This window comes from Lipophrys pholis (assembly GCF_963383615.2).
Source record: "Lipophrys pholis genome assembly, chromosome: 2".
In the NCBI taxonomy this organism is placed as follows: domain Eukaryota; kingdom Metazoa; phylum Chordata; class Actinopteri; order Blenniiformes; family Blenniidae; genus Lipophrys; species Lipophrys pholis.
Window position 1 is genome coordinate 26,798,110 of NC_137636.1, and position 28,000 is coordinate 26,826,109.

Genomic DNA, 28,000 nt, shown 5'->3' on the forward strand with positions numbered 1-28,000 from the left:
CTGGAGTCCTTCATTCTGGAGACTTTCCGCCATTCTTCATTCCTGCCCTTCACAATCCCACACTGGTGAGGTTCATCTCACTTTGAGAGTCCTGTAACATAGTGCACCTCAATAACACAGTGATGGATACAGAAATCTAGATGTTATTAGCACCAGAATGCTTTTCAGCATTTAAAAAACTTTAAATGTTTTTCTTTTTTAGCGCCACAAGAAACACTTCTCTCAATGGCTACTTCATTCCCAAAGACACGTGTGTCTTCATCAATCAGTGGCAAGTCAACCATGATCCGTAAGTTATGATATTCGTATTTTCTTTTTACATTTTATAGTAACATTAATGCACATCAGTCGCAGTTTTGAATGCAGATTTTTAATCCCTGATTCACTGTATTTTCAGGGTATTTGTTCAGTCTGTTTGATTTATTTTTTCTATGCACTTTTCAGTGAACTGTGGAAAGACCCTGAATCCTTCAACCCTGACCGTTTCCTCAGTGCCGATGGCACTGAGGTCAATAAGGTGGAAGGAGAGAAGGTGATGGCTTTCGGTATGGGAAAGCGGCGCTGCATTGGGGAGGTCATCGCAAAAAATGAAGTCTTCCTCTTTTTAGCAATCATCATTCAAAGGCTACACTTTCACACCTTGCCCGGAGAGCCGCTGGACTTGACCCCCAAGTACGGTCTCACGATGAAGCACAAACGCTGCCACCTGAGAGCCACAATGCGACTGAGGGAGGAGCTGTGAAGCTATTTGTCACATGCAACGTATCATCTTGAGAGTGTATAAGTTGACCTAATCACTGTAAAGTTCACAGTAACGTTAAGAATCAGTGAGAGAAGCATCTTTCTCAAAATGTAAAGGCACTGGATGTCAGATTGGGTTTTTAGCATCAATGACACTGACACAAATTGATGAAGTCTGCTTGTTGCAGATTGTCAGAGATGTTTTGGTTTGTGTCTATTTCTGTTTTGGAAATGCCAAGAGATGTTCCTGCACATGGTTGATGCTTCTCAGTGAATTGAAGGGAGACACTTGCCTCTTCCTGCTGTGCAGTTCATTAATCCAAACTTCTCCCATTCAGATATTCTATAACACACAAAGACTTTGCCTTGTTCACTTTTGGGACATATAATTTGTTCTACAGGAAGGACATTGCTATATGGGGCCCTGCTGCCGACCTTTTTTTCTGTGACACGAGACACTGAAGTAATCAGATACTTTATGATACCATTTGAAAGCTAATTTTTTGTATTCTACTATACTGTGGATGTAAGACACTTAAGCTATATTTCTATCCCTGAATGTGATTTTGTTGTGAATATAGAGTTTTCTGTATTCTATAAAGGCCTTTTTTTATGATCATAGCATTTCTATGGAGCTATCAGAGTTTAAATCTTCTTCTTTTTTTTTTTTTTTTGCATTGATCTGTCAGGACACCAAAAGAGTTGGAATTATTATTTTTGTGTGTGTAATATATTGCTGTTCAGTTTTGTATTAATTTTGCTCATGTCTCAATGGGCATATGTATGCAATATAAGGGTATGAAACAGCATCCTTTAATCTGCCACTCAAATAAAATAAAAGCATAAACTATAATGATGAGACATGTGCTTGTTTACTTGCCTTGAAATGATAACAAACGTGGGTGGACTCTGCTTTGACTGAAGAAGTGCCTTCATTGTTATTTCATGGATTCATTAAAGTAGTTCTTCAAAGATACCTGTTTAAATGTGGGTGATACTGCCATGAAGCTGAATTCAAAGTGGTTTAAATCAATCTTAGTCCCTTTTCTGATGCTCTGATTATGTAATATAGTTGCTATAAACATGCCTGGTAGTCTAAATAAGTTTGGAGGCTGGCCTGTGGTTGGTTGAGTGGATATGTGCAGGAAGGTGAAGAGGAGTACCTAAATAGGATATGTAGTGTAAACTTTCCTCACCCATGTAAACATACAAGACAGACACACACACACACACACACACACACACACACACACACACACACACACACACACACACACACACACACACACACACACACACACACACACACACACACACACACACACACATTTTGATTAGAGTATCATGAAACAACTTGAATTTCTGCAGATCTCAACGTCACACCCACTCTGTTGGCACCAAAACAATAACAAACCCACGTGGGAGGATAAAGGAAGTGACGTCGTAAGTCAACCCGAAAAAACAGCACAAACAACATCCCTGTCTTTGGTCTACTTTGGGATATCACTTCAGGCTTCAGATTTCTCCACGAGGTAAATAAATCACTCCTCCGCTCGTTATTGTCGACTGTGATTTTGGAGTAACTCGTCTGTAGCAGTCCGCTGTCCTCCAAAAACACCGCGCAGAAGCGAAGCTAATAGTGTTAGCCCGATTGCTAACTCTTGCGGCGCTGCAGTGTATGTAAATAAATGTCGTGATTCTTTTCTTAAATCCAACCTTCATATAGGTGTTATCATCGAGCTGATTTCACGACAAGACTAAACTGCTCAGTTGTCACGGATTAGTTCATATATATCCTAAAACATTCCTTTACTACAAACCGTAGCAGCGTGCTAATGTGTCAATAAAGCTCCGTGAATTACTTTGACAGATTGTAGAAACCCTGAGATTTAAAGTCATAATTCTCAACTAAAAAATGTCCTAAGAGTCCTAAATCCTGTCCCACACCCCAAGCGAGACTGTCCTACATGTAGTTATTGCGGGAAAAAAGCATTGGATATTTACCATCTTTTGCATCATTCAGGCTTTAATGTGTTCGAGCTCAAAACCAGGGATGGTAAATGTGCATAATCCTCAAAAAGACGTTTTTCACAAACTTCAAATACTGATTCAGCCTCTGGAACCGAGTAGATGTCAACAGATAAAATCTCTCAAATGCAAATAGATTGTGAGAAAGCATACTATGAAATGTAAAGTGCATCTCTGTGGGACAGAAACAAAAATGTAAACGTACACACCAACACCCAGTACACATCCATCCATCCATTCAGCTGGAGTTGATCCCAGCTAACTATGGTTGAGGGCAGGATACACCCTGGGCAGGTTTTCAGTCCATCACAGGTTAAAGACACAGAGACAGACAACCGCACACAGTTACATTCACACTTTGCGGGACATTCAGGGTCACCAATTAGCCTCACATGCATGTTTTTTGGACTTTGGGAGGAAACCAGAGTACTAAGAGGAAACCAATGCACACGCACGGAGAACCCAGGCCTTCTCGCTGTTAGGCGGGAGAGTGAAAACCCTAAGTACATTTTAAAAAAACATAGAACATCACCACACAAAGAAATTTAAATTCATTCGGCAACGAGAGAGCACAGAGACATTCAGTTTTTGTTCTTCCTCTGCCTCAAGTTATTGCATTCTGATTTGTTTTGTCATTGGGTCGTTTCGCCACTTTATATCTGTTGCCTATAAAATGCAGTCTTAAACACATCTGGTTTCCTCCTTCCCTCAAGAAGGGAAGCACTTTACCGGATTATTCTAATGTTTTCATTTCTTTTAATTACATATAATGCTTATCACCTCATTACAGAAAACATTGCATCTCTCCTGCAGTGGAAGTATTAAAACTTTGTGATCTCCCACTGGCTGATGCATTGAGCACAATAAGAAATCTATTTTTCTTGACCTGAAGCTTTTTAAAATAGGTTATTTTCTTGTAAACGAAATCTGTAGGGTTGGTCCTTCGGTGTAGGGTTGGAAAAATGTAGTTCAAACATGTATTATATTTATGTTAAAATAAACAAATTTCAATGGTAATATTTAGGATCCGTGTCAAACCCTCTTAAATAATCCAACAATAATACGTGCGTCTTTTGCAAACCTCCCAGGCTGTAAGCATCGATCCAGCTGTCTTTTATACCTGTTCTTTTGTGAATGTAATATCTCAGTAAAGCTGTAAATCCCTTTTATGACATTGCTTCACAGTTTTCATCATCCAGTTTTATGAGTCTCAGTAAACATTAATGAGAATCGGCTGCTTGGCCAAGTCGAGCAATGGGCTGTTGTAACACTTGTAAACTTAATGCCGAACACAGTGAGGACCATTAAGTGAGACCTAATCTGTATTTGTTTTTGTGGGACCTTCAACTAATTCCTGGCTGCGTCTTGACCTGGAGAAGGAAGCTAGAGTACCTGAAGAAAGCCCACACATGCCCAGGAAAAACATGCAAACTCCGCCCCGATCTATTCGCCCTTGTTTGTGTTTTTGAACCACAGCGAGCAGGATGGCCGCAGACTGGGTGGGGAGTGTCGTGTCCATAAACTGCGGCGAGACGCTGGGGGTTTACCAAGGAGAGGTGTCGTCTGTTGATCACACCAGCCAAACCATCTCACTCAAACAGCCATATCACAATGGGGTCAGGTGTCCGGTCCCTGAGGTCACTTTCAGGTAAGATACAAGGAGAAGCACCATGGCCATCTCTGACAAGGTGTCATAATTCTTATCAGGGATCGATTCCAGTGTGAAAGCATTTCCTTGAGAAATCCTGCACAGATAATTATTACATTTGGGTCCGTTGTCAATACACATGTACATGTTTAAAATAGCCTTGCATGTATGTGACGTTTGCATGGATCTGTATTTGATTTTGATACTGTGGGAACCATAAATAACTACTCTATGCCATTTATACGACGCAGCTTGACCTCCGAGTAAGGTCAGTATCTCTTCTTCTTTCTTGCTCTCTCCAGTGCCATGGATATCAAGGATCTGAAGTTCTTAGATTTTCAGAAGAGAGCTGACAAGCTTGGCTCTGGCCAGGGGGCTGCAACACAACCCGGCCTCACACAAGCAGGACGCCACGACCACAGTACTAAAAGTACTCGCTCTCATGCAACCGGTGGCAGCGCTCAGTCTAGCAGCGCCCCCATCACCATCCTACGCAGAGGTAAGTGTTTGTATGACACGGGGCTCCATCATCATGTAGAGACCGCAGTAAATAAACAAGGACATCATTAACTGGGACGGCTTGGCAGGATAATGTTTTTCTTTATCTAAAGAAAGATTGTTTTGGTATGTTCTTCAGTGTGGCTTCACTATAATGTTTTGTCAAATCAGAGATGAGAGAGGAGGTTCGCAGGCTTTAAAAGAGGAGATCTGGTTGAACTTGTGAACTACGGTTTCATGTCTGTTTCGGCCTTTTCATGGCTGGGTTTCATGACTGAATGGGTGAATGCTCCTTGGTAAAAACCTGTTCCAAAAGTTAAGTCAATTTTCCATTTGTAAAATAACAATATAATACAGAATAACAATAAATAAAACCTGACTGTGTAAGGAGAGGAAATAAGCCCAAGGGGCTTGTATAAAATCCTACCCATCAATCAAGATTACAGTAATGAAAAATAAAGACGGCGGAAGGGACAAGGAGAGAAAACTAACAAAGTTCATTGGTTTAATTCAATTTGTTAGCGTGAACGTCTGATGATGACAGGAAAAAGCTTAGAGATCTTTCATCTGTATTATTTTTTATTATCCTTTAGTCAGAAATGTGTTTTATTGTATGCACTGAAATTTAACGGTTTTCCGTCATTCTTCAATCTGTGGATCAACAAACAGGTTCATTATTCAAAAGTCTTCTGAACACCAAGTGTCATGTTGGTGACAGTTGAATAAACTCTCCACTCGACAAAGCATTGATTGATCTTATCATCATGGCATCGCTGACTAAACAATGCTCTCCAGGAAGGGATTTAGTTATGACAGATGTTGCCAATGAGAGAATTAAAAAAAAGAAAAAAGACATGTGACGTTCACACACGCATTCACACGACAAAGTATGAGCTAATTTGATTCCTAAAACAATTGAACAGGGCCTAAAAATAGCACGGCTTGTGTATGACAACTCAACTACAGTGACAAGTTAATTTACAATGTTCCAGATGATTACAATACCCTGACCCTCACCATGAGGTTGCATTTCTGATTTGCCCCGTCACAGAAGACGACTGTTGCTGCCGAGCAACACGTCAGGAGTGATGTGCTACATCACAGGAATTCACCGCAGCCATAATGGCACAGTGCTTCTCTGTTTAACATTTGACGCTGGATGTTGCTCTACCACTCGAAGGAAATGTGACGCACGCGTGTTGCTTAATCACTCGTATAGTTCTTCTGGAGATGTCGCCAGTGCAGATGAGCTAAGAGTCACTCAACATCCCCCGCTTGTCATTGTACAATAGAAATGTTTCCAGGACACAATAAATAAAAGGAAGTGTGTCTTCACGGCGGATTAAAGGACACTTTTGTGACGAAGAGATGTCAGACATCCCATGATTGATTGTTCAGCGCCTCCTTTTTTTCCCTCGTCGAACCATAAAACAACCTCCAATTCAGTCGGTGACAGCTCAGCAACTGTTAGGCCAAAATAAACAATGTGGGTCTTCATGTACGAGAACCAGTGAGCTGATTTCTTTTCTTATATGCATTTAGTACCAGAGAGGAGTGAGATTTGTTCAAAGCTCATTTAGTGGTAGTTAATACAAGTTGTAGTTAGTATCTGTGTGATTTGACTGGAAAAGGGAGAAGATCCTGGTTCTGCATGCATGGGTTTTATTTAGGTGCTTATGATTCCTTTCAAATACAAAGACGAGCTTCATTCTTCATGATTGGTAGATCTAAATTGGCCGTGTTGATGATTTTCCGTTCCTTTGTTTGCCCTGAGAAGGAGTGATGACTTGCCCTGGGTGTACCCTGTCTTTTGCCTATTGTCAATAGGAATATCTTTCCTGTTCCTGTAATCATAAAGTGGCTAAATAGTTTTATTCTAAAGAGTTAGTGTCTTCAAAATTCTCTATCCAGTGTGAAATTTGACGCAAAAACAAATGAAGCCCAGCAGATGCTACGTCCAGTTTAGCCGCAGCTACCCGGCCGCCTCCTCAATCACTGAACAATGCTTGACAACTTTCTGAACAATGAACAGGCTCCTCCACAATAGAGACATGTAAACATGGGTTTTTGGGATATCAAAGACGGCATTGTGGCAGCGCCAGAGAAAATTTGACCGATTTAGCCAGAAAAACAGCTCAAAGAAAGAGTATTCAAGCCACGAGAATAGTCCTAAATGTTGTGAAACGGATCGTAGATAGTTTTTCCAGTGCGAATCGAGATCGAGTGTACAAACGGGATCTTCTTCTCAATTTGTCTTTTTTCCCGTGTGGAGTAACTTTAATGTCAACCAACCACATCGGTGTCCTTTGGTTACTTTCATAGTGCTTGAGTTTGATACAGGTAGCTGCAGTTCTGACATTCAAGTTATTTTCAGATTAACCTCAGAGATGGTAAGCATAGACTTTTACTTGTTTTGAATGAAAACATTACTCCACCTGTTACAGATTTTGAAATGAAGTCACTGTCGGTTATATTTATATAGCAACAATTCCAACCTAGCCCAGGCGCAGAGGTGGCGGCCTGCTGCTTATACCAGTCTGTGATGGGATAGTAAGAGAGGAAAAGTATGGAGAGGAAAAAAACCAGTTAATGTCTCATATGCGTCATCTTAAGAATTTATAAGTTTGTGATTGACTTGTATTTTGCTTTCATCAATCTTCTATAACACTTAATGTAACTTGCAGCGTTCTGGAGCCAATCCAGATTACACACACACACACACACACACACACACACACACACACACACACACACACACACACACACACACACACACACACACACACACACACACACACACACACACACACACACACACACACAGCTATCGCCAGTGAATCCCAGAAAAAAGATCCTTAGTTTTTGTTGGTGTATTTTTGGATAAACTGACAGGTGTAAAGTGCATGTTTGTATTCATAATGATCTTACTCAGAAATTACATTAGTGTCCATATTGTAACCGTGTTTTTGACTGGCGCTGAATAGGCTCTGGTCACTGCTTGGGTGTGGTGTAAAATAGTTTTGAGAGGATCATTTATAATTAAGTAGTGTAATCCCTTTCAAGAGAACAGAAGGTTTTGAGTGCTGTTTGTGTGTTCCTCCTCTAAAATGAATGTAATGTAATAAATTTATTAAGAGGAATGCTGTCCAACACGGAGGCCTCGTGTAAAATATTCCACCATTGTGAAGCTTTTGTTATTGTTTATATTGCAGAAAAGGTGTCGGTACATCTGTGAATTGTACTCTGAAGCTGTTTGTGATATGACACATTATATTGTTAGTCAGCTGAATCCAGTGTTTTAGAGTTCATCGTTAATGCTCGTTCACACCTCAGTGCCAATGGATGCCAGATATCATTTTCTATAGGTTGAAATAAAGAAATAAATAAGAAAACAGCCCCCAAAATATGAACACCAACATGAGAAAGCCTGTTGGTGATACAGATCTAATCTAATCTGTTCAGAAGCAGTAATTTTTTATTTCTTTTTTACGATTAAATGTAAAAATGATAAAGAATAATTATTTACATTTTTGAGATGCATCTGTACTATGAATGTCTTTGTTTGGTGCGACTGCTCCAACAAGCGCACAAGATCTTTGATACAAATGAATCACTTCGTATTTAAAATCTGGTTTTGATGAAAATAAAAAATATGCACAGTTCTGCACGCGATGACACTGATACGCACAGGGGCTTTTCTCCCGGCCCCGAGAAAACTCTGAACGCGCTCCGCCACCTTCCTGAATAGATAAAGGGTAAAAACAGCATTTCCTCTCATTACCATCCAGTCAGCAGGAAGTCTGCAGGGACAGCTCGGTGGCCTCTGCCGGAATCGGTTAGTCGGTTTACTTTCGCGCTCAGGATCACCAAACAATGGAGAAGTCAGAGGTCAAAGAATTGGCTGAGGGACCCTGCATAGTATTCCTCAGTCTGTCTGTAGAAATGACCGTGTGTGCAGGGAAAAATGAAAGTTGCGCAAGAGGGAACAGTCTTTTATAGGTTCCATCTCACTTTGTTTAATTTTATTCAGCGTGCGTCTCGGTAAGTCTCCGAACTTGTTACAGCAGTTTCTGTTCCTACCCGTTCTTGAAGAAACTCGAACTCAAGACTGAACTGTGTCCAACAATTACTCCCCTCCCCATCGCCTCCAACAAAGATTGTCGTAGCGTGCTAAACGCTCGTACCAAAGTTCGTCTGTACAATATGTGTGTGACTAAAATCAATAAACATACCCCCTCCCTCTTTGTGTCTGCTCCTAAAGAGGAGGTTACGTAAAGCCAAGCCTTCGTGTCCTTCTGTTCTCCCTCTCCACATCTCCTTACCCTCTCTCGCTCCCACCCGGGACAGGAAACCGACCCCCCCCCCCCCCCCGACAGGAAGCCATGTTGTCCCACTGTGCGAGGAAGGCCGAAACGATATCAATTGTGGAAGCAGTGTTTACCTTTTGAGTTTTTATTTTAATCTCTGGCTCACAGGCTGGTGGCCAGGGACCTAATGCCCAAATTACAAGGGGCTCGAGTGCTGAGTGGCTTGGGCAGGGCTGCTCCTTTCACACGCAATGCCACGCTCCCAAAGAAACCTCCCCCAGGCCCTCGGCCGCGGCGGGGACGGCAGGGTGGGCTTTTCCTTGTACAAAATTGCGAATCCCAGGAACTGTTCTCTAACTATCTACCACTGATCTTTCTGGGAGAGTAGAATGGGAATTTAGTAACAGAGTTTGTTATGTGAAATATGCATTTGCCTAAACAAGCACAGTTAAAGTCTTTTGGACCAAAACAGATTATTTTTAGCAGAGCTTTTTGAGAGCTACAAACGTCATCCTTGTGACAAGAATTTGTTTGCCTGCATGCTATCTGCTGTGTATCTGTGGATAAAAACCATTTGCAGGCCAGTGCTTTCCCATACGTCCCTGCTTTGTGGAAACGATCTATGTACCACAGTAAACTCAAGGCTTGTTTACCTCAAATTTAAGCGTATAAATTTGATTAGACTCCTAAAAGTTCTGATTAGACAGGAACACCTTTGTTTTTCACTGATCTGCTTCACAATGTAAGGATCTCTGCTAGTTAAACACCAATGCAGTTTCCTTTTTGCCATCAAACATCTTTTCTTAATGACAAATGTGCTTTGTGTGTCACATAGGGGCAAGATCTTTACCCTTGTACGTGGGGCCTCTGCATCTTGTGTAAAAACTAGCTGGCGCTATGTTGCAAGGTTCAAAGACTCACAAAGACAATCCCGCTAATGTTTTAGTCAGTGTATTTTTGCTCAAACTGGTGCATTTGTTTGTGATACATTATCTTAAGGCAACACAAAAGTTATTGCTTTTTTTTCACCAACTTAAACATGTTCGAGTAGATATTGCAGCGTCTTTTGTAAAGAGGCGGAGCACATACGCACTGTGTTGCAGACAATTGTTGGCCAACATCGCAGCTCGGTCACAAACTTTCTCTTTTCATACTGAAACAGTTCAGTATGAAAACCAGGGCGGGAAACCAGCCAGGTCGGCCACTGTTGGAACCCGTGACCCTGTATTCCATATATGTCACAACGCACATTTACTTTTTGAAATCTCAACTCTTTCTTGAAGTTGTTTGATTTCAAAGTTGAAATTATGACCTGAAACGGACGGAGATTCAACAACTTTCTCTCCTCCCAACTCTGAAAATGAGCCAGAATTCCAGATTCCCACGCCAAATGGGTTGTGTCTTTAGATTCAAATATGGAGAGGTGTCACGGCTGTCAGTCTGTTTTTTGTTTGCTTCTCTTTTACTGTGACTGCTGGTTGTTTGTGTCTGACATTTCTTATGTTCTCTTGTCAACCTCCTGCTGACGGATGATGTCACATTACTCGCTGATACTGGTATCGGTATCTATGCATCCCTAAATAGAAATATGGATGTTAGGAAGGCATACAATGATGCAGCTACAGATGCCCTCTCAGTTTCACTTTATTAGCAGAATCAATAAGTAAAGAAATCCTCATAGAACAACAATAAATGTCTGTCATTGGAAATATTCTTGCAGGTCCTCTGTCGCGGAGGTGATACTTCTGTTTAAACTCTATCAGTAAGGTTCACTGTGTGTCTACTTGTTATTCATTATCCTGTTTGACTTGGAGCTTTGCCCAGTTCATTCAGAGTTTTGATTCATAGCATGACGGAACACTTCCTTGTAAATAAAGACGTTGTGGGCTTGTAGTAATAAGGACGCTGGCTTTCATCTCCGTTCACACAGGTGAAGTCGCTCACCCACCACATTCACCCCAACGCGTTACAACAACCTCAGCCACTTAGAATGGGTGAAAATGAGCAAAGACGACCTGTATAGTTAGCGGGTGTGTTGAGAAGCACACGCTTTGATGTTGATGATTTGCCCGAACCGAAACTCTGCTAGCATGCTGAAACGCGACGTCACGGCGGAATTAAGTCCTCGTCTTTGTATTGATCAAATTAGCTTAGAGCCTGTTAGCAGTTGCTGTAATGACACCAGTAACACAACTATGACTGAGCCTCCCAGTGTCTTGCGTGAGAGAGGCCAGAGTACCTTAGCTGTCACACTGACAGTAGCGTGCGACTGTGCCTCTCCGTCTCCTGGTTAGCGTGAGAGCTGAGGATGGTTGGGGTTGAAGGCCAGGTTTTTCCAGTTTTTCTTTTTTTTCTTTTTTTTTGTTCTTGGTTCATTTTGTTTTGTTTTTTTTGCATGCTTACATGTATGTAAACTTTATTGAGCGCTGTTCCGACGGCCATTGTATGTTTTGTGTGTCAGCCAGTGTTTTGTTCTCGGTGGATAGTTGTAACAAACCGTGAGAGCGTTTAAGAAGCGTTTGGAGCCGGAGCTGCGCCAGATAAAAGGAGCTCGAAGCAGCAAGTCAGAATTTGAGACTGCTGCGTGCAGGAACTTTTTGTGGCTGGATTATACCATTTACAACACAATGACTTACTGTATAGTGTGACAGCTCGTAGCTTCTTTCAGAAGTAATTAGGATCTAAGCAGCTCTGGCAGATGGAATATACATTCACACTTGTATATGTTTGAAACCAAAGTGGGTCCATGGCAGTGGACTGAGTCCATTCGTCAAGTCTAATCGTGCAAACCCATCCAACAAATTGGATGTGATTGGCTTATTGTTTGTACACCTGATTGTAATCTATCTTAGAGGTGGTTTAGCTTGCGATCGCTGAACCTCAGTCAGGATTTCTTCGACTTTTTGGCTTTGGGAAACAGATTACGTTCTGCTGGAAACACTGTTCGTGTTATGATATGATATGGTTTCATGCTGATATACCTCTGAATGATAACACAATTATATCTATCTATATATTTGTTTGTTTTGTTTATCATAAAGCAGCAATGTAGCTGTATAAAAGTTTCAATAAATATATTTTGTAAAATATAAATCGGGGAAGATGGTTTTCAGAAGGTCGCAATCAACTCCTGTCAGTCTTCAACAACAGTTCTATAACTTTTCTCTCAAGCCCTTGTATTTGCCCTATCAAGCTCTATCTATCATTTTATCCTATATTTGTTTTGAATATATTTTTGTGAGTGCTGCACCTTTTAGCGACGCTTACAAGAGTTTCCCCATGTAATCAAAGTTTTTCTATTCTATTCAGCTCCTGCAGGTTCCTCTAACAACAAAGTGGTGACACAGGCCACGCCGAGGAAAAGCAATGTGAAGAACGGAGGTGTCGGAGGGCCGACCAGGTCGAAAGATTCCGAGTGCTTTGGGGACGGGACTGACAACGACCTGGACCTGGACACGGACTTCGACTTCGAGGGAAACCTGGCCCTTTTCGACAAAGCCGCTGTGTTCTCCCAGATCGGTGGAAACCACGGCAACAGGGCCCAGCGTCCCAACACACAGGCCGAGCAGAGGCCTCTGTCCTACCGGCACGACGAGAACATTCTGGAAGGGAAGCCGGTCACTTACAGACAGATCTCAGTGCCGCAGACTGGAGGCAGAGAGTTCTGCACAGGTAAGAAGATTACACACACATCATCCATCATATCCATCCAGCCATCCAGCCATCCAGCCATCCAGCCATCCATCCAGCCACACACACCCTGGGCAGGTTGTTAGTCTATCTCAAGGCGAAACCAGAGAGACAGACATCCACACATTAACCACCATGTGGTCCACTATTTTCCAACATAAAAAGTATTCTTAAAAAAACAGTGAATCCAATGAAACCTTAACACGCTCGAAAAAAAGTAAAGAATGCATTAGCTTAAATCTTACCTTTTCTACAGTCTGGTTGCATCTTGTTTTTTTTTTTGTTTTTTTTACTTTCCACCTTTTTTTACATTTTCTTAATCACATTTGAACTGAAATAACCACAAAGCAAATACAAAAGCAATGAACAAGGAAATAAAGTGTGAAATTAACAGAACATAAACACACCCTCCTTCTTCCCTGTACCTGGTGAACACCAGTCGCTTGTAGCTCGGTTTAAAATGTCTCGGGCTGAGAGGCTGACTCAGCTCCCTGTCAGTCTGTTCCACATTTTCACTTGAAGAAATGGCAATACTGTAGCATAATCTAGGCTTAATACACATTGTTTCGTAAGCCTACATTCCATCCTGTTATTTTCTCCATGTCTCTTTTCAGTTTTGAATTGATAATTTTTGTTCCTTTTATTAATGTGTTTTTTGAAAGGGCTCGTATTATGCAAATTTCACTTTCTAATCGTTTTCCAACAGTATTAAGCATCCCCATACCTAGGAGTGAATCCCCAAAAGAAACTCGCTCATCTCTCTCCCTGGCTCCAACTCCCCCCACCGAAAAAGTCAATTATAATGTCAAAGGCTGTTCCCAGAAGGAAAGGTGTAGAGCTGTAAAGATCAGTTTAAGTCATTCACAGAGAATAGATAAGTAAACATTTTTTCCCCTTTACTTACATGATGATAACCCTAAAACTGTCCAGCTTCGAAAATAAGACGATTGAAGCTGTATCAACAAAGACCAAGCAACATTTTACATCAGCCTTTAAAATGTAATGACTGAACAACAAAATAAGAAAATACCTCTATTCTATTCTATTCTATTCTATTCTATTCTAACAAGTTGGCAACAAGTAGTTGTGGAAACAGCTTTGTGGTGATAAAGGTGGTGTTTTGGATCTACTAGTTTCCAAGTTGGCTGTTGACCACTTTCCAGTGTTGTTAGTGGTTGCTGCAAATTTGTATTACATTTTTTTAATTGATTGTTATAGTTTAGGAATGAATGCTCCCATTCGACAGAGACCCTTCTTAGTCCAGGTATTTGTTGGGATTGCTTTGAAGAAAATGTCTCAAAACTAAAACCATACCTTTGTGATCAATTTCTAAAGTTAAGCTTTTTTTTTTTATGAAGACTGCTGACCTCTTTGTTTAGATTGTGGTATTACAAAGTATTTGCCATTTATTTTACATTACAGTCTATTAATTATGGACCGTCAGATATTTTTCATGTTATTCTTCACTAGTTTGCAGATTACATGATGATATGAGACTCTATGCAGTCTTTGTGTAATGGAATAGATCTGCAGCCTCTTCTTACATGCATGGTCCCAATGCTTTCCTGGAATTTTGCCCACAGCCTTACTAATTTAATCTTGGAGAAGATGGGTAAGATAAGAACATGAAGCGTGTCTCCGAGGACATATCATCAGTGAACATGTTGGCTTTGTGAGCCCACTTTGTTTTGGACAGTCATCTGCCCCCCCCCCCCCCCCCCCCCCCCCACACACACACACACACACACACACACACACACACACACACTCTGATTCAACTTTGCCCAAGTGTGTTATGTAATACTGCCAGTTACTCAGAACTGTTAGTTTTAGTTGCAATATAGTCACTTTTTTTTTTTTTAAAAGAAAACAGCACTTGATACTGTGCGCTAAATAGGTGATTCAAAGAATGTGCTGCAGTGTCTCCATTTGTCTATCAATACATCTTTGTGCTAAAAGAGGGGCTCACTGAGGACATGATAGTTATTTCCCCCAGTGGTCGGAGAAGGTTCGCCGCAGGGCAGGCTGACTGGCGGCACATACCCCTGGTTACTGTTTATCATAGGAGAAACCTTTGACTTGCCCCCCTCTGATATAACCGTGCAGAAACGATGACTCTGTTCTTTCTCACGCTAGCTCACTTTGAGAGCGTTACATAACTGGTTAATAAAGACACACGATAAGTAAATGGTACACAAATACAGCTCTCGCAGTCCAAGGTGTGAGTGAGAGGGAGCCGTTATCTTGGTAGGAGTATCAGTCCGTGCAGCTGTTGCACCAGAACTGCTCGTATCAAAGTTCACCTTTTTGTGTTCAAAAGACGAAGTTGAGCGACCAGGGCCAAAGTAGAATAAATTACACTTTCTATGCAAATTCAAACAGACTGTCTAGCAGTGGGATGAGACAGGTGTCAAATGACTAACCCTAAACTGTACATGTTGCCATCCCTAGGATAGTACAAAAAGAACTGCCCCAGCAGAACTTTTTCAAATTCTTTTGATTTTTTTTTTTCCCCCCAGAGAATTAAGGGTTATTTCTAAAACTAGGATTGTAGACCAAAACTGTTTTCTTTAGCAATGTAATTCTAACAAGCATCACATAAATTGAGCTCTTTTCTAAGCCTCAACATAATCGTTAAGACCAAAAAGCTAATGGATCAAATAATGTAAAGGCTAAATGCAAACAAGGGCACACTTAAATAACCTTAGCATCACTAAGTCTGAGATTACATTTTATAATCACTAATTTACTGCTACTGTAAGTTTATTTTGTGGATTCTTCAAATAGATCAGGAGATCTATTCTCATATGAATCATGGTCAGAGTTGCATATTTGGAGACCTGAGTGACTGGTTTTGGTAGGACTACTGAGAGAAACAAACGTTAGTAGCTTAGCATTTAGCTACTGATTTAGTAGGTGGCTGTTTTTGTTGGTACTTTTAGGATCTGTCATTCCCGTGTATTTGACCGTGGTGACAGAATCAAGCAGCAATACAAGCAGCTGTGTGCTGTATAGCAGACAGCTGTGCAGCAGAGCCTCGTCTTTCTTAACGTGCAGGCAGATCTACTTCTCAGGGCTGTCATCATAATCCCCATCCTCTGCACTCTGTAATTAGCGTGCCGCCGTACGGCCTTACATAAACATTACCTCTGAAGCAGGACAAACAACTTGCAGTGCTCTTGACCTGGAATCTTTGCCGGGAAACAGATAAATCAACAATGGCAGAATACAAAATGCAAAACAAAGTCCCCAGACTTCAAGTTAGGTTGACATAATGCTAGGATATTGTGATATGACAGGCCTATTTCTATAGGCTATTGTTTATCGTGAAAAGTTGCAGATTGTCGAAGATCAGACCCTTTTATTTACCTGCTATCATTAAGTGAAAACATCTTGCAGATACAAAGTGTGACACCCTGCGATTAAAGCTAATGGCAGCTGGTTTACCAGCTGCCATATCATGTATTTGTGCATTCTCTGCCACTTAGTATCATTAAAACCTATTTAACCTTTTGGCCCCAGGAGCCACCATGCATGAAAAGCACCATGTCTGTTATGAATTTAACTAGGGCTACAGGAGATAGGGCAAACAGTGGATTGATAATGAATTTTTTCAAATATATTTGATGTGTACACACACACAGATTCTACCAGATAGTCCTCTCCAGAAAGTTCCTGAATCTCAAAGATTAGTGTTTTTATTTCTTGAGAATAGAAGTATTTATTTCTAGAATAGAAGTAATGAATTCTTGTTTTCATGTAAAGCATCAATAGAAAAGAATACAAAAATAATTGTATAAAGGAATACAATAAAAGGAAGTAGAATGGCTTGCCAGTTCAGTGACTGTTTATACAGGAGTTGTAGAGTTTGAAGGAAGTAAAAATCTCCCGAGAGGCTCTGTCATGCACTTTTGTGGGATGAATCTGTTGTTGAACAGTACACCAGACTGAATAGTGCAGGAGTTGCGGTTATGAGAAGTGTCCATGCCAAATCCTGTCAGCAGCAACAGGTTAGGAATCTAACAGTTGACAGTGTTTCAATAATAAAAGCTGGTGCCAATCTGATCTGTCAGATTACAGCCTTAAGCCTCTTTTCTGACCCATCTTTCCACCTCTGTGCCCCCTGTGGGGGGAGCGCAGCGGGACGCTACCAGCCCTCGTCTGACCCTCGCTGTGCCAGTGCGAGCCTGACTCACACATGGCCTGCTTCCAGCCAGCGCGTATTACTTTCAATCCCGTCAGTTTTCTTGTCACGCTTGAAGGATTGCTTCCCGCTCAGTTTATTCTAGCACTGATGCACACTCATGACTGCCCCGGTTTAGCTAGTTGAGTATTTGGTTCACACCGAAACGTAAGTGGGTGTGTGCACGAAACAGTGCGAGTGTGTGAGAGCGTCCGGGGAAGGTGAGGAGGAGGTGAGTCGGGTGGGGGGCTTCAGCAGCAGAGTCATTACGATATGCACCTGGTGGGATGGCGGAAAAGCAATTAGTGCATGTTCCCACTTCCTCTGTGTTGGCACTCGAAGCTGCACTTTGCATGACAAGAAGTAGTTGACTTTTCCAGCGCTTATCGCTCGTAGGAGGATTGGCCTGTTTCAGACCTTAGTTGTTCACCGAAACATCGGCAGGCTTTTGTGCGATACCAATAAAACAATAGTGGGAGGGGAACGGCTAGAACCTCAAGATAAGCAAGAATTTCAGCCAGGCATGGCATGAACTTCTGTGTTTGTATGTAATTATCTTGTACATGTGGGTGTGTGTGTGTGTGTGTGTGTGTGTGTGTGTGTGTGTGTGTGTGCGCGGTGCATGGTACAGTGTATGTGTCACCGACTTTGTCAGAGCCTGGCTGAGAAGTTGTTTGTGAATGTGTTTCTCAGAGTAGGTGTGTGTGTGTGTGCGTGTGTGCGTGTGTGCGTGTGTGCGTGTGTGTGTGTGCGTGTGTGCGTGTGTGTGTGTGCGTGTGTGCGTGTGTGTGTGTGTGTGTGTGTGTGTGTGTGTGTGTGTGTGTGTGTGTGTGTGTGTGTGTGTGTGTGTGTGTGTGTGTGTGTGTGTGTGTGTGTGTGTGTGTGTTTCTGTGCGTGCATTCGAGTGTGTGTTTGCACCAGTGAGACCACCCCATTCTCAGCTACCGGGCCGGAGATCTGTAGGAGGCCATTAAGGACTTAAACGCCTCCCAGCAGCTTTATTTATCAAAGGGATCCAGAGCCGCGCAGTTCCCCCAGCTTGACTTTCATTACCCTTCTAATGTGTCACAGGCAATAGACAGCCAAGGATTAGCTCTGGCTCCTTAAAGGGTTTCCACACACTCCAGTTTGTACACTGATGATAAAAGGTCAAACTGTAATCGTGTAATACAGTAATTTAAAAAAAAAGAAGAAAAAAAAAAGGCCTTAGTAGAACAATTTTGACAGATGTTGGTGAGTTGACATGAAGGACAAGGAAGAATATTTAAATTTTGTTTATTGTGGAGATGTAAAATCTGACTAGAAGTCAGAGGTCACAACATGCATCTATCATCTTTGAGTATATACACTATAGATGCTTAACCTGTAAAGAACTTTAACCATGCAGAAGATAAACCTCTGAATGTGATTCATGGTTTTTTTGTATGAACACATTGAATCCACGTAATCCGCAGCTTGTGAAAGATACTGTCAGTGAGGTGTCTGATTACACAATTTATTCCCTAGCAAAGGATAATAACCTCCACTATACAATCACATATTCATTAGAAAGTATCTTCAGCGTCAAGTACAATCAGTCATGGATGTGATGGTATGGCCCCCTCAGAGCCTTGATCTGAACATCATCAAGGAGTCTATGATCACATGAAGAGACAGAACGGTTGGAGCTGGCATAGATCCACCCAAGATCTGGAATTGTGGTTTCAGTTGAATCTGGATCTGGAATATGTACCTTTGAATGGCGTCACTGTCTCGAAAAATAACATAAATGCATCCTGGAAAACTTTACTTTACTTCATACCCACAGGAAACACTTAGGCAGAGCTGTAAGTACGAGGCTTTAAAACATTAAAACACTCTTTACACAAACATGTCACACTGCATGGAGCTGAGTCTGAAATTGGCGTCTTCAAAGTTCACATTTAGAAATGTGATCTTTGGCCGGGCGGCTTTTTGGAATCTCCACTCTAAACCCTGGAAAATGTCTCGGGACTCCCGAGTTCCCAGCACAATTGGAACGCACTAACACATTTTTACCACATGTTGAAGAACGTCCCTTCATAGTTCCTTGAATAACTGGGTGTTATTGTATTTCCCCGAACTGATGCTGTTATAAAGACACGGCGGGTGGTCAAACGAGATACTGATTCCTCTTCCGTTCATACAATTTTTATTATGTGAATTTGTTAAATTAGCTTTTCACATTCATGTTTTACTGCATTTTATGCCTTACCTGGCTTGAGCTTAAGATAAGTCTGCTCAGCAACACAAAGGACATTTAAAACTACTACTTTAACTAATGGAGAGCACTGAGATTTTTGGAAGATTGTCCCACGTTTGAGGAATTCTCTCTGGAATTCTTTGCTCGTTCCAATAAACCTTCATGGGCCTTTTTGCTCCTTGATTTCAGAGAAATCTTTCAGGCATCATCCATCCTATGCCAGCTGACCTATTCAGACCCACAGGTAGTTTGAAGTCACTGATTAACCTTTTTTTGGGGCTGTGGGGGAGGAAACATGGGGGACCTGGAGGGAACAAACAGTGAAAACATGCACAGAAACACCTCCAAGCAAGAGGCTTGAACCGAGGAAGTTTTCACTGTGAGGCGAGAGTGCCAGCCACTACACACCTCTCTGGCATTCGTAGGATTTACACATTTGTTTTATATTTTTCTTCATACAGCCTCATCCAAGCAGTCGGTATGGTTTCAGTATCATTTTTTTGCACATGTTTGGAAATGAATTTTAAAAAAAAGAGTGTTGACACTAGTCTTTAGAATAGACATCCTAATAGTGACCTGTTCTTCTTTCTTGTGATTTCACTTGTATATATATTGAAAGTTCATATTAAACAGCAGTCATTTAAACACATGATGAGCAAACTCGGACTTCAGACCGGTCGGGATACATTGTTGGAGATGATGACCTTTAGAAAGCACATGATAAACCGTCATGGATGTTTTGTTTTTTTAGCTCATCAGCGGAAGCTGATGTCAAATTACAAGCACTCTTTCTTGTATGATCTCACACTCCCGGATGCAAGCTGAAGTGAAATCGGAAAAAAAAAAAAAAACATTAGCGTAATAGGTCTTTTTTCATTTAGCGTAAGTCAATCCTCCCCTTCATGTCTTTCTTTCCAGCACCTAATGTTGCTCAACAATGATTTAATGTCGCTGACTTGGCAAGTTTCATCCAACTGAATGTGCAAGAAAAAGCAAGTTCTGTCATTGTGAATCCTTTTATTTTCCATAAAGTGTGAATATTAATCATAAAATACATTGCCCAAACTTCCACAGGAAGTATCTCTGCACGTAGGAGCTATAAAAATTTCCCCTAAAACGTGTAGTTCATGAAGTCCATCAACAGTTGAAAGCTGCCCCCGTCACTTTCTGCGCTCCCTGTCACCTGCATGCCTCTGCAACGTTTCATCCTCCTCATCAGTCTCACAATGAGCTGTTGGAAAACCGGTGCAGGTGTTCATATTCATACGATGTTTGTCCCCTTTGTGTCACGCGAACCTGCTGAATGTTTTGACTGAAACAGCCGCCAATGCGGGGGGTCCAGCCCAGCTCAAACCCCTCCAACGTTGGGGCCCGGTCAGGAGCCGCCTGATGGTGCGTGTGAACCGGGAGCCTGTGGGGAATAGGCGTCTCACTCTGCCTGGCCCATGTTTGTCATGTTTTGTAAAAGGCTGTCAATCTTGCCTTTGTTGCCTGAGACAGCGGTGACAAACAGGAGAGGAAGTGGAGAATCCCTGATGGGAACAGGAGGAGGAGGAGGAGGAGGAGGAGGAAGGGCTTTTCCCACAGGAATAGGGTTTACTCACAAGAAGGATCTGCGTTGCTCACACATACCTGGCGTCCCCTGGGGGAACCTGGCCGAATGTTTATCTGTAGGCCAATATTTATCTTTATGTTTCAGGTCGGGTTTCTAGCGTTGACATATACTCAAACTCCTGGGGTTTCTCGGTTGCGCTGATGAAGATGAATGACAAAATGATGGAAAGGTGATACAGATGTGTTGCTGTTCAGGTTTAATTTCGAAATATGAGGGTGTCTGGTGAATCAGGTCCAGTCTAAAGGTGCAATATGTGACATTTAAGCACATGCTTGAGGGAAAGTAGTTTAGTCACAGTAGTGTCAGGTCACTCAATCCTGCTCTGAGTTTTAACAGTTTAAGATTATTCGGTTTGTTCACTTAACTGATAAAGTAAGCTATTACTCTGTAAGACATGTTTATTCTAATTGTTCTTTTTTGCTTCAAAAAAAAAAAAAATATATATATATATATTTTTTTTTTTTTCTGGAAGTGTAGTGGTTGAATTAAAAAAAAACAAAAAAAACCGGATCGATTTACAAAATATTTTCATACAAGGAAATGCAGCACAAAGTATTTTTCATGTTATATCACCATGGAACAACTTATCTTGTTTACAATGGATGTGAAAATGGAAAAAAAAACCTGAAGACAACTAGAGGTATGAAGACAAAATATCTAAAGTCTAAACTGATGTATAGAATTGAGTCAGTCTGATTGAATGATGGAGGATCCAGACTTGACCTGGTCGGCTTCGAGGACGCCGAGTCTCCGCTATGAACACAAGGTGTTTGAAAATCTTAATTTTGTCTAGCGTGACCAGACCAGATCAACATTTCTTGATAGTAATCCTTTCTAATCTACCTTTCTTATAGAGAAGACTCCAACTCGCCGTCTAATTGGGCACACTTGTAAAGACGGACCTAAAACCTCCACAACAGTTTCTGCCATTACAAAGCCGATAATATTTAAGGTCAGCTTTAGATCATGGTGTTTTCTGCAGACCACATGCAGCTCTCAGCTTGTCCCTGACACACCAGCTGCAGGTCCATCAGAAATCTTTACCCATTTTCATTGTATGATGATTAAAAAAAAAAAAAAAAGATGAATATTAGAGCAGAATGTACTGGTCTTATCCAGATGCTTAATTACTAGAAGTCGTGTGGTCAGGCTGTAGAAAGAATTATTACAATGTTCAGGGTTTATAATCTCAATCAACATAATCTGACGTACATGCAGATTAATCCAAGAGTACTACTCATGCAGGACAGATACAGTATCTTATCAACAGTACCTCACACACTGCTATTATATGTTCATCAGCCCACCACAGCAGTTCTAGTAGTCTATTTCTTTAGATTGTAGTTCACTCTCTTCCAGTATGTTAACAGAATGGCTAAGATATTAGACAGCCTTAATCCAACCTAAAACCACACAAGTAAATGCTGAAGGTGCTGCATCTATGAGGACCCTCCTTTATTTTAGATCTTATCGTCATGACCCCGATAGGCTCTTTCGAAATTACCCTTGTCACCCAGGGAGATGTTTGCCTCTGTATTTGTACTGTATCAGCATGCGTTGTGTTTCCTCTCTGCAGACTCGGGCCTGGTGGTTCCCAGCGTGCCTTACGAGCTTCACCAGCGTCTGCTGGCGGCTGCAGAGCGCTGGGGCCTGTCCCTGGAGCGCAGGCTGGAGACCATTGGTGTTTGTTCCAGCCAGATGGCTCTCACGCTCCTGGGGGGGCCAAACAGGTGAGGAACCTGAGGCCCTGAGAGCCTCACCAGTCTGGTTGCTGGTGAGCGTGCACAAGGAATGAAGTTAGTCAATGGTATGATAATAAGAAGAATGCACAGCGGTGTGCCAAACATCTCTGTCTGAGTAGTTACAGTCATTAGAGCTGGTCTGTCCAACTTATTGTTGTCATGTTGTGTTTGGCGGTTTCCATGGCGATCATCTTTACTATCGTGCTTCTGCATGGGTTAGACGGCATTAACCCTGACCCCCCTCAGGGTTTTTCCCTTTCTCGGGAAAGCGTTACATTGAGTGGTCGCACAGCAGGTCAAGAACATCCCAACAGCACGATGCAGTTTGTGTACCTGCCCCCTTCGCGGGCGGCAAAGTCTCTCTCCAGATCAAAGACGCACAAGCGCTGCGGCGGCTCGTATAACAAAACAGGTTTGTTGTCCCCGATCCTTTTATCAATTTAGCAGAGTAATTCTTGCACGGCTCGGATTTACGCTGGAACCAGTGCGACCTCAGATCAGGTTGGTTTTGGTATTGTGGTGCCAGGATCTGCGGCGCTAAAACGGTGCAGAACGATCGCACTGACAGCAACACTCATTCAACCTTCAGTCAGTCGGCTCATATGAAAGCATGTGGAGGCACACAAGCATTTAATCTTTATTTTAGGTTATAAATCACTGTACGACACGCACCACAAAGGCATTCTTCACACTTAAGGTTCGCACACACATCAACACAGGGCCTTCAATCATATTGACAAAGTTACAGCAGTTATATAAAGGTTTTATGTTATTGTTCATCATAACATGAAACCTTTATATAACTGCAATATAGAGGTTTTATGTTATTATTTATTATTACCTTTGAACGAAATACTGTATATTAACAGAACTAACACTGGTAAGTTGGCGCGATAAACTGCTTCCTCAATAAGAGACAACATAGACACCAGTTCAGTTCATGTACATGTCACTATTAAATCAAACTCGTTTTTAATTTTTAAGCAGCTTTATTTGGATTTGGAGTTTTGGATTTGGATAAATCTTTGAGTGGTGGGCATTTTGCGACATCTCTTGTAAAATCAACACAATCTTCTTTTTGCTTCATACATTATATTACCTATATAATGTAGTTGGACTATTGATTCAGTCTGGGTCAATGGATTTAGTCCATTTGGCCGTAATTCTTAAGAAGAAGTAATAATATCTACAATATGTGGTAAGAAAAACAAATTTTTTTTTGGGAAATATCACTTTTCGCAACAGAAGAGATTTGTTTTTCGTTCCATATGGATCCAACCGCCGCAAACATTAATCTCTCATAATGTGGATAACATGAGGACACCTGGCATTTAACTAACAACGACTACTTGGTGTAACTGTGTGTGTGTGTGTGTGTGTGTGTGTGTGTGTGTGTGTGTGTGTGTGTGTGTGTGTGTGTGTGTGTGTGTGTGTGAAGGGAGTAGTGGGAGAGTGTGTATTTATTACCTTATGGACAGCTGAGATTAGAATAAAGAGATAATAGGCCGTACAAACTATTTTCATATTAAGCTGCATTAAATATTTCTCTCGCTGAGAGGTCATGTAACGGAGAGATGAGCTCTGAAAACTGTCAATATTACAGAAACAGGTTTGCGTTTGCGTGAAAATGTCTGTCTAAACAATCTGGTCTTGAATGAACAACATATGAATTTAATTATTTTAAAAGAGTGGGGTTTTATTTTACAATTCTAAATTGTACTTTTGATAATGATCTACTTTTTTTTTTAGCAAATTTAAATAGTTGTGATGCTACATCCTTCTATATACCCTTTTAAAAAAAATGTGACGCTGTTCAAATATATTGGCTGTTAATGTTCTCGCAGAGCGGATTTTCACTGGCTAATTTTATTCTGTCTGGTGCCATTTGATGGTTTCTTAGTCCACATGTGTAATTTTTTTTGGTTTGGTTGTGCAGGTATTGTAGGAGATGTGATGTTATTGTGAAATCTCTCCACTGTGCTCAGGCTCACCCCAAAAAACGTCCACCAGAGGCCCACTGTGGTCCTCTTGTGTGGGCCTCATCTTCAGGGAGCGCAGGGCATCAGCTGCGGCCGACACCTGGCCAACCACGAGGTGGAAGTCATCCTCTACCTGCCCAACTTGGTCAGGATGCACGAGGCTGTCAGCAGCGAGGTCGGCCTCTACTGCAGGACGGGCGGCAAGCAGGCAGCCGGGGTCAAAGGTAAAACACACCAGCAAACTCGGGTGAAATCCTTTAGCTGCGAGAGTTATGAGGTGTTCGAACTGAGAGGAATGAAGAGCTGTGCAAATATTAGCTCATCTTCTCCATCGTGATTAAAACCAACAGATGCTGCCCTCTAGTGGCAGATTATCATTTAAAACCCTCCTCCAGTTTTATCGCTGTAAAATGTTAAATAATCATTTTATAAAACACATGAGAGAAGCCGGTCTGCATTAATATAATGCAATATAAATAAATAAATAAATAAATAAAGGTTCTACTGAGAAACATACCAGTTTTAAAGCTAAATATCAATATAAATAATCATGTATAGTTTCCTTTGTACACCTTATTTTCTCACACACTGACTTTTATTTGGTAATATTTTCACTTTGTTCCTTTCAAGAATGCAATGTTACTCACTCAAAGTTACAGTTTATTCCATGGAATCTGCAAGTGCATCCTAATAAAATTAGAATATCTTCAGAAACTGTATTGTTATGTCTGTTTACACTCATGTAATAGATAAAGTTTTGAATATTTTTAGATACTTTACATTTTATCCCTAATATCATTACCATGCTAAGACATTTTCAGGGAAAAACAAGAAAAGGCTGGAATAATTCCTTCTTTTGTGGGATGAATGTATAATGTGTATTGTTTTCCCTGTTTAATGTCTCATAATTATGTAAGGTGCACCTCTAAGTCACTACCCTGTACATCCACAATTTTAAATAGTATTAACCTTAAGCTACGTATTGGAACATTACATTTTTCACAAAGCCTGCCAATTTTTAGTTTCTTATTTTCATATATCATATCATTAGTTAATCAAATGCAGTTGAATGTAAATGAAACAACTATTCTAAGGTGTAGCCCGCCTTCACCCACAGTCAGCTTTGAGCTTCTACAGCCGCCCTCCATGATCCTGAAATACAGGAAGCAACGTCGACAATGGATGGAGCGTCTTTTCTGCAAGACAAAATGCTTTCTTTTGAGAAACAAACCTGGATCTGTGTGATTGAAATCAGAAAACAAAGGTAGGAAACAGCCAATCTTCAGCACAGCCATCAGGAGAAAAGGTGTGGTAGCCCACCCTCTGACAGACCCAGACGAGCTTAAAGTTGAAGTGTTTGTGAGGAAGAAATCACCGTACTACACTGTGGACAGAGCTGGAGCACCATACAATCTTAAGTTCCATCCAGCACAATACAACAGAAGCTGTTACGTTTTCATCTCTCTTCCTCATCAGGATCATCATCAGGAGAACCAAGAACATTTCTTTTAATTTCCCAGAGTGTCTTCAAAATACTGATTTCTTGTTCTACGCTTGTGTCGCAGACCTTCCTGCCAGCCCGGTCGACCTGGTCATCAACTGCCTGGACAGCCACGAGAACCCACTGCTGAGGGGACAGTCCTGGTACCAGTCGGCCGCCGAGTGGGCCAACCAGAACCGGGCCCCGGTCCTCAGCATCGATCCTCCGGTCGGCCAGGAGCAACAGACCGTGGAGGCCAAGTGGACGCTCTCTTTAGGACTCCCGCTGCCTTTAGCAGCGAGGGAGAGTAGAGTGTACCTGTGTGACCTTGGTATCCCAAAGCAGGTCTACCAAGAGGTCGGCATCAGCTACCAGTCACCGTTTGGATGCAAATTTGTCATCCCTCTGCACGCTGCGTGACGTGAGCCGCCGGTTTCCCCCCTGAAACTGCGGCACACGTCTGCAATAGCAACCTCATGACCAAAACAAACTGCGCTGACGTGTACATACACCTTTTTTCTAATCACTCTCAGGAGCCTCGTCAGAAAGCCCGGAGAAGTGCGTCGCCTGCAGTCGTTAGCAACCGTTGCGTGCGACACCCCGTGTTTTTTGAGAGGGAAAGGCTTCCTGTGCTTTATCATGTTATGATAAGGGCGCCGCGACAATGTGAACATGTTTACAAAATGCTGACCGCTGTGAGTGTGTCTTTGACCTCTGACCCAGTGATCAGTCACAGCAGCAGAGAGACACTTCCTGTTTCCTTCTGTGAGTCACGTGTCGTGTCCGCTCATGAACCCTGTGACCCCCCCCCGGGGCACCGCGGCTCAGACGAAGACCACCATTCACCAAACGCACGTCCCTAAATGTCAGATTTTTCAATACTTGGTGCTTTTGGTCTGCTGATGGTGGCAGTGCGTTTGACAGAAAAGGTGTTATGATACAGATTCTATATTTGTATAAATTTTTTGGGGATACATCTCAGGAATAATAATAAAAAACAAAAGTCTATTTTTGCATTTTCTTCGAGGGATGTCTCAACACTAACACTGATATCAGGGGATTGACATCTATCTGTGTAGAAGAGACAGAAATTCATAGCGGACAAGCTTCTTCAGGCATTACAGTTACAGTTGATCTAGTCAGGCCTGATTCAGTTACAGTTCCTAAAATGTCATTATACAATCTTTATTTTTAGATCAGAAGCTGTGAACCTTTGAAATTATACAAGACATGTTTGTGGGAGCACCTCGGTTTTTGTATCGTGACCTTCATCTTGTTTCGAAATAGCCACAGGAAAACTACGAGACCTTTCTTCACTCTATATCTATTGAACCCTATTTCCTGCTCCGTGGATCGCTTTCCTTGGACTGTCTCATTTGCTCATGTCTGATAGGAAGGTGGGATTTCATTCAGTAGTTATATTGCCAACAATGTCAAGAGTCAAGGAGTTTGTGGTGGAAAAATAAATCTTTTCAATTGTCTTCTTCTGAGAAATGTTAGAATTTCTTACAGAGATTTCAGCCAAACCAGAAACTGTCATTAACCTGCCGGCAGAAGCCGGCAGAGTGAAGCAGATGGATTCATTTTAATCTTCCAGCGCTTCAAAGAGACTCCAATTAGAGATTTGAATATGTTAAATAGTTTGAATCACCCTGAACTCCTCCTCACAGGTGAAAACTGCCACAATGACCTTTACTGTGCGTCTCTCAGAACCACTGCCGGCTGTCTTCTCTTTTGTACAAGAAAACAATTGACTAAAACATTTCAGATGTGTCCCAATGATGGGGAGGACTCCTCTCATTGACTGATGTCTGGAGGAAAAACATCAAATATTTGTAATAAGATAATAAAAATGGAATTGAATTGAT

General features: G+C 41.6%; 2 protein-coding genes across 2 annotated transcripts in view; both read left to right on the forward strand.

Moving 5' to 3' along the window:
- The window catches only part of cyp1a (cytochrome P450, family 1, subfamily A), a 3,766-nt gene extending 2,056 nt beyond the window's left edge, over window positions 1-1,710 (forward strand). Inside the window, exons 5-7 of the mRNA XM_080458453.1 lie at window positions 1-65; window positions 203-289; window positions 445-1,710. The exon at window positions 1-65 is cut by the window's left edge and continues 59 nt beyond it. Of these exons, the coding sequence (XP_080314579.1) occupies window positions 1-65; window positions 203-289; window positions 445-742 (450 nt within the window). The 3' untranslated portion in view covers window positions 743-1,710. The remainder of the gene's footprint in view (window positions 66-202; window positions 290-444) is intronic.
- Window positions 1,711-2,161: 451 nt separating this feature from the next.
- On the forward strand, window positions 2,162-28,000 carry LOC308128043 (enhancer of mRNA-decapping protein 3-like). Its single transcript, XM_080493392.1, has 7 exons — window positions 2,162-2,273; window positions 4,246-4,417; window positions 4,720-4,916; window positions 12,532-12,894; window positions 22,508-22,661; window positions 24,659-24,876; window positions 26,218-28,000. The coding sequence occupies exons 2-7, from the start codon at window positions 4,254-4,256 to the stop codon at window positions 26,550-26,552; spliced, it is 1,431 nt and encodes a 476-aa protein (XP_080349518.1). The 5' UTR covers window positions 2,162-2,273; window positions 4,246-4,253; the 3' UTR covers window positions 26,553-28,000.